Raw genomic sequence first — 12,884 nt, 5'->3', positions numbered from 1 at the left:
GGAGTATCTTTCCAATTATTTGTGTCGTCTTCAATATCTTTTATTAATGTCATAGTTTTCATGTACGAGTCTTCCATCTCCTTGGTTAAATTTATTCCTAGGTATTTTACTCTTTTGATGCAATTGTAAATGGGATTGTTTTCTTAATTTCTCTTTATGATAGGTCATTATTAGTGTATAGAAATGTAAGATTTTCATTTATTGATTTTGTATCCTGCAATTTTACTGAGTTCGGTTATTAGTTCTAACAGTTTTTTGGTAGAGACTTCAGGGTTTTCTATATATAATATGTCATCTACAAATACTGACAGTTTTATATGTTTTAAACAATCTTCTCTACATATAGTGTTGGAATTTAAAAAGGTTTAAAAAATAATAAAGTAGCTTTAAACTCGTCACATCATACAAATATGCACATGCACCCATACACAGCATGATAGACTTTCATCCATTCATCCATCCATCCATCCATCCATCCATCCATCCATCCATCCATCCATCCATCTATATCTCATAATTGTTCCCCTCATCTCTATCCCAGCTGCTACTTCCTGAGAGAAGCTACACTGGACCAAACGAGATGAGGTTCCTCATTGTAAGATTAGTTGGTAATCATGTACCACTACTTAAAAGGACTAATTTCGGGTATAAATTTTACATTTACCTCTATGATTATTATCTAGCTCTTGTTCTTAAATGCAATCTTCATGAAGGGCTATATCTTTATATCTCCAGCATTTGGCATAATGTCCAGCATATAATATTCTTTTAAATTTTTTAAAATTAAATATATCAGGGTGACATTGGTTAAAAATTGTTTCAAGCATACAATTCTATAATACATCATATGTATATTGCCTTGTGTGCTTATCACCCAAAGTCTGGTTTCCTTCCGTCACCATATATTTGACCCCCTTTACCCTCTTCTACCTCCCTCTGCTCACTTCCCTTCTGGTAACCACCTTATTGTTGCTGTTTCTATAACTTTGTTTTATTTGTTCATTTGTTGCTTTCTGTTTTATATCCCTCATGGGTGAAATGGTATGGTTCTTGTCCTTTTCATCTGACTTGTTTTGCTTTGCATGATACTCTCAAGATATATCCAGGCTGTCAAAAATGAAAGTATTTCATCTTTTCTTACAGCTGAGTATTCCATTGTATATATGTACCACATCTTTATCCAATCACCCATTGATAGGCACTTGTTTGCATGTCTTAGCCACCGTGAATAATGCTGCAATGAACTAGGGGTACATAATCTTTATGAACAAATGTTTTCAAATTTTTCAAGCATATACCCAGAAGAGGGACTGCTGGGTCATATGGTAACTTATTCTTAAGTTTCTGAGGAGTCTCCATACTGTTTTCCATAGTGGCTATACCAGTTCACCTTCCCATAGGCAGTATTATGAGGGTTCCTTTTTGTCCACAACATCCCCATATATTATTTGTCTTATTGATAACAGCCATTCTAACAAGTGTAGGTGATATCTCACTGTGGTTTTGATTCATATTTCCCTAATAGCCAGTGAATGTTAGTAACTTTTCATGTATCTGTTGGCCATTTTTATGTCTTGGGAAGTGTCTGTTCAGGTCCTCTGCCCACTTTTTAATCATGCTTTTATTTGTTTTTCTGTTGTTGAGTTGTATGAGTTCTTTATATATTTTGGATATTAACCCCTTATCAGAGGTATTGTTTGCAAAAATCTTTTCCCATTTGTTTAGTTGCCTCTTTGTCTTGTCGATGGTTTCTTCTGCTGGGCAGAAGCTTCTCAGTTTGTTACAGTCCATTTATTTATTTTTTGCTTTACTTCCCTTGCCTTTGGGGTCAAACTCATAAAATCCTCCCTGAGATCAAGGTCCATAAGTTTTAGTACTTATGTTTTCTTCTATGTATTTTATTATTTCATGTCTTACATTTAGGTCTTTGATGCATTTTAAGTTAATTTTTGTGTACAGTGTAAGACAGTGGTCTAGTTTCATTCTTTCCTGTGTGGCTTTCCAATTTTCACAGCACCATTTATTGAGGAGGCTTTCTTTTCTCCATTGTATGTTTTTGGCTCCTTTGTCAAAAATTAATTACCCATACACATGTGGGTTTATTTCTGGGGTCTCAAATCTGTTCCATTGGTCTCTGTGACTGTTTTTGTGCTAAAACTATACTGTTTTGATTATTGTCACTTTGTAGTATAATTTGAAGTGGGCAATATGATACCTTCAGCTTTGTTCTTTTTTCTCAGATTGCTCTGGCTATTCAGGGTCTTTTGTGGTTCCATACAAACTTGATGATTTTTTGTCCATATTTTTGAAAAATGTCATTGGGATTTAATGGAGATTGCATTAAATCTGTACATTGTCACCATTTTAACTATGTTGATTCTTCCAATTCATGAACATGAATTATCCTTCCATTTCTTTGTCTTCTTCGGTTTTTTTCAACGTCTTTCAGTTTTCAGTGTATACGTCCTTCATATCCTTTGTTAGGATTATTCCTGGGTAGTTTGTTCTTTTTGTTTCATTTTGCAAATGAAATCGTCTTTTTCCAAGTCCTTTTCTGAAATTTCACTGTTAGTATACAGGAATGCAACAAATTTTGTACCCTAATTTTGTGTCCTGCAAATTTACTGTATTTATTTATTGTTTCTAATAGTTTTTTAGTGGAGTCTCTGGGGTTTTCTATATAAAGAATCATGTCATCTCCAAAAATGACAATTTAACTTCTTCATTCCCAATGTGGATGCCTTTTATTTCTTTCTCTTGAGTTACTGCTCTGGCTAGGACTTCCAGTTGTATGTTGAATAGCAGTGGTGAGAATGGGTATCTTTGTCTTGTTCCTGATCTTAGAAGGAAAAGTTTTGTTTTTCACCATTTAATATTATTAACTGAGTATATATGGCACATATTTTTAATAAGTGGATTAACGAACAAATGAACAAACACCACTGTCAACTTAGATCAAGGACTAATTATCTTTTCTTGGACTTTTGAGACAGCCCCTTCATTGGTGTCTTGGCTGTCAGTTCTGTCCTACTCAGATCCAGTTTCTATATACCTACTGGCAAGTGATTTTTAGGAGGAAATCTAACAAAGCCACTCTCTGCTCCCACTACTCCAGGGGCTCATTATCAGTAGAACTGATCTGAGTTTCTAATCTTGACAAAGGCTCCTGGCCCGCTTCATTACGCTCCATTCTAAGCATCAAACTCCACAGTCTATACTAATAATAAAATGTCTTTATCTCCTTATGTACCATCCTATTTCTTATCTCTACCCCACCCCTTTGATCTGAAATGTTTTGGCTGATTTCCATTTGTCTTTTAAGTCTCATCTCAAGTATAAATGTTGTAGGAAGCCTACTGAAACTTGGTTAAATACTTCTCCTCTGTGCTCCAAAAGACCCTGTATTAGGTCTTTTGTTGCACTTACAAGACTGCTGTGGTATTATGTGTGCATTCATTTCTCAGCTGTTTAAGTTCTTGACTATAAACTGAATTTTACTTAATTTTTTAATCCTCGGAAAATAGCACAGCACCCAGCATATACTTATTAACATGAACACATAAACATCAAGTTCCTTTTCCAAATCACTACTAATTTAAAGAACATTTACAATCTTCTCTGTCATTTGGCTTACTTACCTGAATTCCCGGTATATATTATTAAAAGCAAGCGATGCTCCTAGCCTCTTGAAAGCATTGGGGTGAAGTGCAAAGCTGTACAGTCGCTTGAAAAGTGATTTAGTGTTTACTGAACTTTTTTCCTGCTGCTGTGGTGTTGTCTGCTTAATGGACCATTTGAGGAATTCTCGAATACACTGACCACAAAAATCTCTCAAAGTACTGTCAACGGGGTCCACAATTCCATCCTAAAACAAGGCATAACATGACAACTGAATACCCGAGTCTGCCTCTGAGCATAACTAAAGTCATGAAAATTAATTTAGAGTATTATTCAAGAAAAAAAGTTAGACACTAATAATGCCAATCTGATTATCTAGAATTTAGACTCTAATAATTTCCTTTTGACATAATAAAAAGTCTTTAAACAAAACAAGAAACTGAAAAATCCATAAAAAAGAGAATATTTTAATTCTGTAACAGAGCAGTCTTTCCCTGAAGAAACGCAATTGCCACAGCCTAAGAATTTCTGTTGATACAACTTCATAACAGTATCTGAGATGATTTATTGAGGTTAAAGAGAGTAAGACTCTTGTAAGTTCCAAAAAAATTACAGTGCTACATAAAGAAAAATCATATGTAGATGTGGTTCTAAAAAATGTAACTTTCTATAAGAACAGTCTGCACAAAGCCATAGTCTCTTAATACTTGACAAATATAGCTAAAGACATCTGAAATGTTTTTGTTTCCCTCTAGGCACTATTTCCTCTTAGACCTATACAGAAAAAGTTTAACTTGAAAAAGTGCACTAAACACTGAAATAAGGGAGTTCTTTTTGCCTAACATCCCCAGTTATTTGCTACATGCAAATTTCTGTTAGTCAGAATTCAAGAAGCTCAAAAACAAACAAACAAACAAACAAACAAAAACCCATGAAAATGTGAAGAGGCAGTATTTACTGCTTCTCAGAGCAGCGGTAATGTATGTGTTGATGTTAGGCATTAGCACTTTCTATTAGGAGACTGATAGATGCTCCTTCACTTGACAGTGCTGTACTACATTTCCTCCTTTACCTTCTCTCAACTATCTCTTTTTATGTTATCATTAACTTACCTTATTTCTTTCTGAAGCCCTTACTGAAGCTACTTTCAAGGTTCAAAAGGGGCAAAGAAATAGCTAAGAAACTTCAGAACACAAACATCAGAATAAATCAATACGAATACAAATAAGCTACAACTTAATTAAATGTGTTTATTACAGGCAGGATTCACTGGTAGATACTACAGAGAATTAAACCATAGATATAATTATGTCACCATCCTAATTAAAAATGTTCAGTAACTCCCTCTATTCTGCCCCAACACATCTTCCCAGCCCCATCTCAAACAGTGCACCCATGCAAGCAAAACTCAAAACAGACCTAATTCCTCACAAACACACCAAGCACCTAATGCCTTTATTTCCTCAGTCTGGACAACATTGTCAAATTCCCTATTTCTTCTGGCTCATCTCAAACTTAACAGAAAGTAACACACAGATTCGAACTGGAATCAATTTGCAAAAGCATACAAGAACTTTGGAGTGTTTAACTGGGGCTTTTAATTCCAAAGTCCAAATATATGGCAAAATAAAATTATAGGCTGAAATAATAGGTAAAGTCAAATAAGATGGCATTTAAATGTATCAAATGTAAAGTTATTTGTACAAGTTCAGAAAACTATAATAAAATAAGTGTCAAAAAACACTAAGGCATTAATGCAGGACTCCTTTTTTTCCTGCCCTGAGTGAATCTGTTACCAAATACTACAGATTCTACTTCTATAGTCTCAGGATAATTCTATGTAAATGGTGAGATACTGTTTCTAGGGTCCTTTAGTTGCTGAATCTGAATGCTGGAGAAAACTGGATAAGCTCAAAACACTCCTTTTACTTTTGAATAAATTACTGAAGAAAATAGATACTAAAAAAAAAAAAAAAGAAAGAAAGGATACTGCAACTCAAAGACCAAAAACGTTCCTATTCACTGCTTCCACCCTCAACACACACATCTATATACATGGCCTTACTACAGATGAAGTTTGTCAAATTTATAACCATTCTTCCAAAAAACAGAACAGAAATAAAAATGTGAATAAATATGGCATCCTGACCATTAAAATGTCATTTCACCAATTCTCTAAAACAAAAGAAAAAAAGCAATACGGTCTAGCTAAATGCTATACATTGATATCTTGACGGGTAACTTTTCTTAAAAAACTAAATATATATCAAATGTAAGTAGTCAATGGGAATAGAAGGAAAAGAATCAACCATTACTCACCAATATTGTTTCTAGTAAGGCGACTGTATCCTGACTTTCAAATTTCTTATTGTTAGTGAACCAGTGAATCAGTTGCATAACTAGTGGCTCATATAGTTGCCTTGTCACCTGAAGAAAAAATACCACTAGCGTTTATTTTCTTCATGGTAAAGTAATTTTATATCGGAAAAGAGTTCCGTTTAAATGGCAGGGGCAAAATTAAGTGATAATTCTACCAGGGTTTTATTAGTTTCCTTTTCCAGTTAAATTTTATGAAGCACATGTTCTAACTATTTTCTCCTTCCTAAAAAAAAGTCCAACAAAGAAAAATATGCATACTAAAACTCACTGTTCCTCTAATTAGGAGGACAGTTTAGGGTAGATACTGTTGGTTTTTTAATATTCATCTTTACTAATTTGATCCTGAATGTGCACATGAGGTATTCTGGATAGAGACATTATCATTATTCAACTAAAAAGCAAATAAGGATTTGGTGGCTCCCTACACCCCAATTCACACCCTTGTGGTGACAAAAAGAAAGCAGACCAATGTCCTATGCATACAAACTTTAAAGCCCATATCATAGGAAAAGATATACAGGACAAAGAGACTGCTGCGTCTTCCACCTCTACCAAAAGAAGAAAGAAAAATATTTGTTCTTTGGAGATGGGATGGAAAGGAGGTTAGGTTCTATAACCTTCCAGAATGTAAATAAAGTCTCTCCAGGGACCAGACAGCCCTGTGGGTCTCTGGCGTTTATAATCAAGGGTATCATCCAGGCCTGAGCTCCTTCTTTCTAAAAAGAAATACTCAGGGAAACAGGCTCACCTTTCTGGAACCCTGAGAACTTACTGGCCTAGTCTGGTGTGACCATGTGATTCCATCTTGGAGAAATAAGGGAAGTTTTATTATCCTTTTGGATCAGAGCAATTACCTAGACAAATGGTTACATATGTAATCCTCATTATTATGAGTAAAATCTTTGTAGCAAAAGTGAAGGGAAACATTCCCTATGTTTATATCTTATGCATTTCTGTGTCTCCTCCCCGAGCACTGAGAAATCCAGGAGAGTTTTATTTCCCAGCTGATACTGAGCTCAAGAATGAAGTACTTAGTATGAATACCACCACCGTAAAAATCATGTAAAATGTCTCAGGACTCAGACCAAGCCACAGGGAGTCCTCTTGCACCTAGATATTTTTCTATTAAAAAAAGGTATCTTTCTAACCTTTGAAGAGATTTTTAGAATTAAGGAAAAAAAGGGTCTTACCTTTCAGTCTGAAAAATTTAAACTGGTCTTAAAACGTCCCTTTTTTTTTTTCAAAAGAATTATACTTTTTATTCTTAGTACATAAAACATATATATGTACATACATACAGAATTTGTAGAAGACAACCCATCTATAAACCTACATGCCAAAATCGCTGTTAATTTTCAAAATATTTTATTTATAGACATTTAAATATATGTATATGTCTATAAAAATAAATACACTTTTTTGTAACTTTTCCTCTTAATTTTGAATATTTTCCACATAAATACATAAGCTATATCAATATTCTTATTAGCTGCTCAGTATCTCGTATATGGATGTACCATGATCCAGTTACCCAAATCTTGCTGTTAGAATTACAGGTATTTCTAATTTATGACTCGTATAAAGAAATTACAGGGAAGAGTCTTATACACACCACTCTGAGTATATTACAAATAATGAAACTGTTAAATAAGGGCTGTGGGTCACCAAGCCTTTTGCTCTGCCTGCAGATAGCCTATGTGAATCCATACTGACACCAGCCAGGGCCCTTTCCTTACATGCCTGGAAATACCAATATTTGTCAGTTTTTTAAATATTTGACAAAAGCTGCAAACAATGTCATTTCAATTTGAATTTCCTTTTTTTTTTTTTACTAAAAAGGTTGAATATTTTAAAATATAGTTCACTGGTCATATAGACTTCTTTGTTTATGAGCTGCTTATTTTTGTTCTTCATCCATTTGCCCATTTTTATTTTTATTTTTTTTTTAATTTTTTTTAGGCGAAACAACCCTTGGTTGACCTCATACACTGCAAGGACCTAATCAGCTTACAATCCCTTATTTTTTTTATTTTTATATTTTTATGCCTACGGCACCTGGACTTCCTACCTAGCTGGTCTCCCATCCAAGTACTAACCAGGCCCAACCCTGCTTAGCTTCCAAGATCAGACGGGATCAGGCTTGTTCAGGATAGCATGGCTGTGTAGACAATTTGCCCATTTTTAGATCTTATAACTTCAGTTAAATGTTGCAAAATTTTTTTTACCCATTATATATGTTAATATTGTGCTTTTTGTGCCATCCATTAGTTTTAAACATTTGTAAAGTCAAAACTATCACTACATTAGCATATTTCTTCTATGTATCTGTCTTAAAAACCTTGTAGGAAAATCTCCCTTCCTATGCAAACTTTATGGAAAAACAATTTTCTGAATGCCTTTAATAAAAATAAAATCCATACAAGTAGCAGAATCAAACTTTGTACACAAAGGAAAACATTTTTGAATGCTATGATCTTATTTTTTACAAATAAAACAAAATAAATATGCATATTTGTAAAAATGTGTTTTTACAAAGATCTGGAAATGTACTTTTTTGTAGAAGATAAAATGATTTTTCCTGGGGAATAAGAGCGAGAAAGAGGTGACGATATGGAGGTTCACATTTAGCTTCACATGTTTCTATATTAATTTACGTATTTCGTCAATTAAAAAAACCATCCCGATCCAAAAATGTAGACAAATGCTAAAATTCATTACATTTTTCTTAATGAATTTAATATTAATATATTAAATATAAAAAAAGTTTGTTTTTCCTTCTAAATCTTAATATGAAACTAATTTTTCATGTCAACTGACCTAATATGATTTATCTATTTCTCATTAACTTTAAAAGCCTTTTCTACCAAATATATAATTTTTATGTACACATGAGTCCACCTGCCAACTACCAGACACACCCACTGATCTATTTGTGCACTAATCTGACCTTGTTATAATTAATGTGGCATCTTTCTAACGTATGTTAGGGAAAAACTACCTTCAACACTCTACCCTTTCAAAATTTTTCTTGGTTAGGCTCAAGAAGTCATTCTTCCAGATTACTTTTTAGGTTCCATATGAAAGGCTTTTTACTGGAATGCTACCAAACGCTGACTGATCTGGGAAGAGATAGCATTTTTTCAATACTGATTCTTCCAACTTGGGTATATAATGTATTCATTTTATAGTCATACAATATATGTTTGGCCTAGCATACTGAAGTTTATTCCTAGAAATTATATGTACATATATTTGATGCTATTATGAATAGGATGTTGTAGACATATTTTCCAAGTGGTCAATACTAATATATGGCATATATGAGAATGATATATAAGAATTATTAATGCTTAGAGTTTATCAGTTGATACTCTTGGGCTTTCCAGAAACTATATTCCAAAATAATAATCTTTTCTCCTTCCTTTCTAATGTCCCTGCCCTCAGAGAACTCATAGCCTGGTGAGAGGACCAGATACTAACCACTGTAAATAACTAAATACAAGTGAAGCTGTACTGAGCAACCAACTACTCCAAGATATGGGCACTATTCCTGGTAGGTGGTGGAGGCACTATGAGCAAGCTAAATCATTTCTCGCTAAAGGCTTCTGTCCTGGTCAAAGCACAAAGCAGCATTAGTACTTCATGACTGGAGGTGATCTGGCTGTGACATTCGGGTAAACATTCTTTATCAGATTGAGGTAATATTAAAACTATTCCTAGTTTTCCAGGAGCTAACAAATACCCTTTAGGCTTCTACAGAGAGGATCACTGCTTCTTGACATTGGTTTTTGCGGTAACTTTCCAGTTTTAACCAAAAATCCTATTGAATCACAGTGCTTCTCAATACACTGTTGTATTATATTCATTCATAAAGACTGAAGTATTTTCCATCTATATTTATAAAAGTTTTTCATTATGTTTTTTTTTATGTGTGCATCCTGATATTAGGGTTATGCTAGCTTCATAAAATGAACTGAGAATTCTATTTTTTTCTTCTTAATGAAAGCAATAAGAATTTGTCCATAAAGTCATCAGTAATAAGCCATTTACCAACAGTTCCAGTCTCTTCCATGACTACTGGCCATGGTCACCTATCTCTTCATCACTCCTTGAAAGAGTATGAGTCTCTAGAGGTGTGGAGTAACAGCTAATTCAGCTTTATATACCTAGACTCTTAGTAACCCTTAATTAGAACACTGACTCCAAGTTTTGTGGCAAATTAGAAATCACTAGGACAGCCTATAAATGTCACAATCCCCAGGTCATATCCCTAAGGGATTAAATCAGAGTCTGGGGACAGCAACTAGGAAGCAATATTTTTTTTTTTGAGATCACAGATGATTCCAATGTGAAACAAGCCTTGATAACCAAACTAGACAGAGCTTTTAAAAACTTTTTTGCAACTGTTTCAAATTGAAAATCCTTCACTTACCTGATCTACATCACATGCAAGTCGAAGTAGCACAGGAAAAGTTCGTTTATAGAGTTGGTACATGGGCGGGGAACCCTGACCACTTTCAGGCATTTGAGTGGCTTTTCCCAACATAAACATAACCATGCTATGTAAAAGTTCACAAGCAGCAACCTAAAACAGACCAGGAATTCAACAAAGTTTAAGTTTTCATGTTCACAAGAGGAAAATATTTTGAAATGATACTCAATTTGGCCCTTTAACCCTTTTCTCATTTATAAAAAAAAGTGCAGCTCACTGCCAGTGTTAATCTCACACTGCGTAGGAACGCTACATTTTCTAGGATATGACGTTTTCAGCAATCAAGAATTACTATATTTTGTAAATGGAAATACCACTACTAAAAACAGAATCCTATTAAATAAAATGAGTCATTTGTTTCCAAAGACTATTGATATACCAGAGCGATGTGAAATAATAATAAAAGGAAGATATTTCACGGCAAACTTTGGGGGTAAGGTTAGGACTGTAATCTGCAAGTTATCTCGGGACAGACGCTGCAGTAGCAAGCCCCGCCAGCGACTGTTTTTCGGTGCAAATGGGAAATAGGTTAAAAAGAAAACCTATCATACCCAAATGATAGGTTTAATTTATCATACCTAAATTAACAGAAAGTAGCACTTCTTGATGTATAAAATTAATGCTTCTGTTCACTCTGGCCTTTAACCAAGAGTAAAGAACTGAAATTTAAAGCTTTAGACATTAGGACTAATACATTCATAAGAAATATATTTCAATGCTGCCGTAATAGAGAACTTTGCTTCATTTGTTAGCACATCTCCAACTATCAGTACTTTAGTGAATATCTGAAGCACTCTGAAAATTTACAAATTAATATAAACACTTGAGATTATCTGTTTCTAATCTCCCAGGTTGAGGAGATAATTGAGCACAGATTGAAAATCACTTTTAAATGCCCTTTCACTGCATTTTCTGTTATGAAGTGTTTTTGGTATATTAATGTTTTGCTAGGTTATTATCTTTTAGGATGATTTTTGTTTAACTTTTATTTATCAATGACATCTGTTCTGACAATTAACTAGTTTTCTAATTACTGTATTACAGAAATATAAAATTAGTGATATTGGAATGGTTGAAATGTATTATCTATTTCCTAACAAATATTATGTTTTAAAAAAAATAGACTCTAAATAATGAATGAAATAAAAAATAAAAGTACTTTAGTTTGTCTGTCACTAGCTGAGAGAGCTAATTCTGTGACCCGAGGCAAGAACACATCCAAGTAAATAATAGGCTTCATCTCTATAAATGGTACTGCAAAACTGAGTCTTTTTTCTCTGTCCCATGCTACACATTTCTTCAGCATTTCATCTGAGGATGCAGCTGTTAAAAAAAAAAATTAAAAAGAGCATTTTTTTCCATTCAAAATCTCTGTAATACCAATTGCTTTACAATTCATTAGTGAAATCTGAATACTTTTTTATACTTTTAAGTACTTTATCCATCTTTCCTTTTTTGTCTACTTCAGACATGTAACTACGACTTTAGAAATCACCAATACACTATTTCTGAATTTAATTTAAAGTAAAATTATTTTAAACAAGTCCAACAGCCTAGGATTTTTAATTTCTAATTTTAGCAAGGAGTTACTTAAGGTATTCTATGGAAAAATAATAAATAAACAATATTTTTATTAAAAATCTCTTTTATAACATTTATTTTCCCAGCATAGGCTATAATGTCCTAAATAACCAAAAGTCACTAGTATATTTAATATGAATATTCAAAAGTAAAAATAAAGATGAAGTTTTACTAACCAAATGTTAATTCTCATCAAAACAATGTAAAAATATCCAAATATTAAGAACATCAGGTTTAAAAAAGACTAGCTTTGAATTCCTGATACAAGGTTTAATATAGAAATGAATGTCAAATTAGATTGTTTCAAAATGAAAAACATGCTTCACAAATCAAACTGGAATATTTTCCCTGCTAGTTTACTGAATTATTCAGATTGCATGGGTATAGTCAAAGGACTTCATTAGGCAATTATTCTTTGTAATCTTATTTGAAAATATATAAATCACATGTAGGAGCAAGAAATTGAATATATAACATGATCTGTATACATCCAAACTGAAGTACAAATATATCTATAGAGGTTAATTTATTTTAAAGGAAAGATTATTTACCTGTTACAAGATTTTTGTTTACTTGTCCTCCTAGAGTACCAAGCATTTTTACTACTCTAATCCTTATTTCTTCTAAGGACAGTGCTTCATTCTGCAAATTTGAATAATTGTATTACATGTGACAATAACTGAGTTAAAAAGTAAAGAGCATTATGAAAGAAAAACTATTTTACAACTCTATTGTTAATGTTTCCCAATGGTTCATTATATCCTACACCATACTATTTGTTTTATTGCAAATTAATAGAAAGTCATCTCTCTCC

At 33.2% G+C, this 12,884-nt stretch overlaps 1 protein-coding gene across 7 annotated transcripts in view; it reads right to left on the bottom strand.

The window, feature by feature from the left end:
• Positions 1–12,884, bottom strand: part of PRKDC (protein kinase, DNA-activated, catalytic polypeptide) — a 191,844-nt gene that overhangs the window by 135,269 nt on the left and 43,691 nt on the right. For all 7 annotated transcript variants that reach the window (XM_015592731.2, XM_006905155.3, XM_025049081.1 and 4 more), the window contains 5 exons: positions 12,622–12,712; positions 11,649–11,812; positions 10,430–10,582; positions 5,938–6,045; positions 3,639–3,865 (listed from right to left, as the gene is read on the bottom strand). In XM_015592731.2, the coding sequence (XP_015448217.1) occupies positions 3,639–3,865; positions 5,938–6,045; positions 10,430–10,582; positions 11,649–11,812; positions 12,622–12,712 (743 nt within the window). The remainder of the gene's footprint in view (positions 1–3,638; positions 3,866–5,937; positions 6,046–10,429; positions 10,583–11,648; positions 11,813–12,621; positions 12,713–12,884) is intronic.

This window comes from Pteropus alecto, unplaced genomic scaffold (genome assembly GCF_000325575.1).
Source record: "Pteropus alecto unplaced genomic scaffold, ASM32557v1 scaffold201, whole genome shotgun sequence".
NCBI lineage: Eukaryota > Metazoa > Chordata > Mammalia > Chiroptera > Pteropodidae > Pteropus > Pteropus alecto.
The sequence above is the reverse complement of the archived record's forward strand: the minus strand, read 5'-3'. Positions and strand labels throughout refer to the sequence as shown.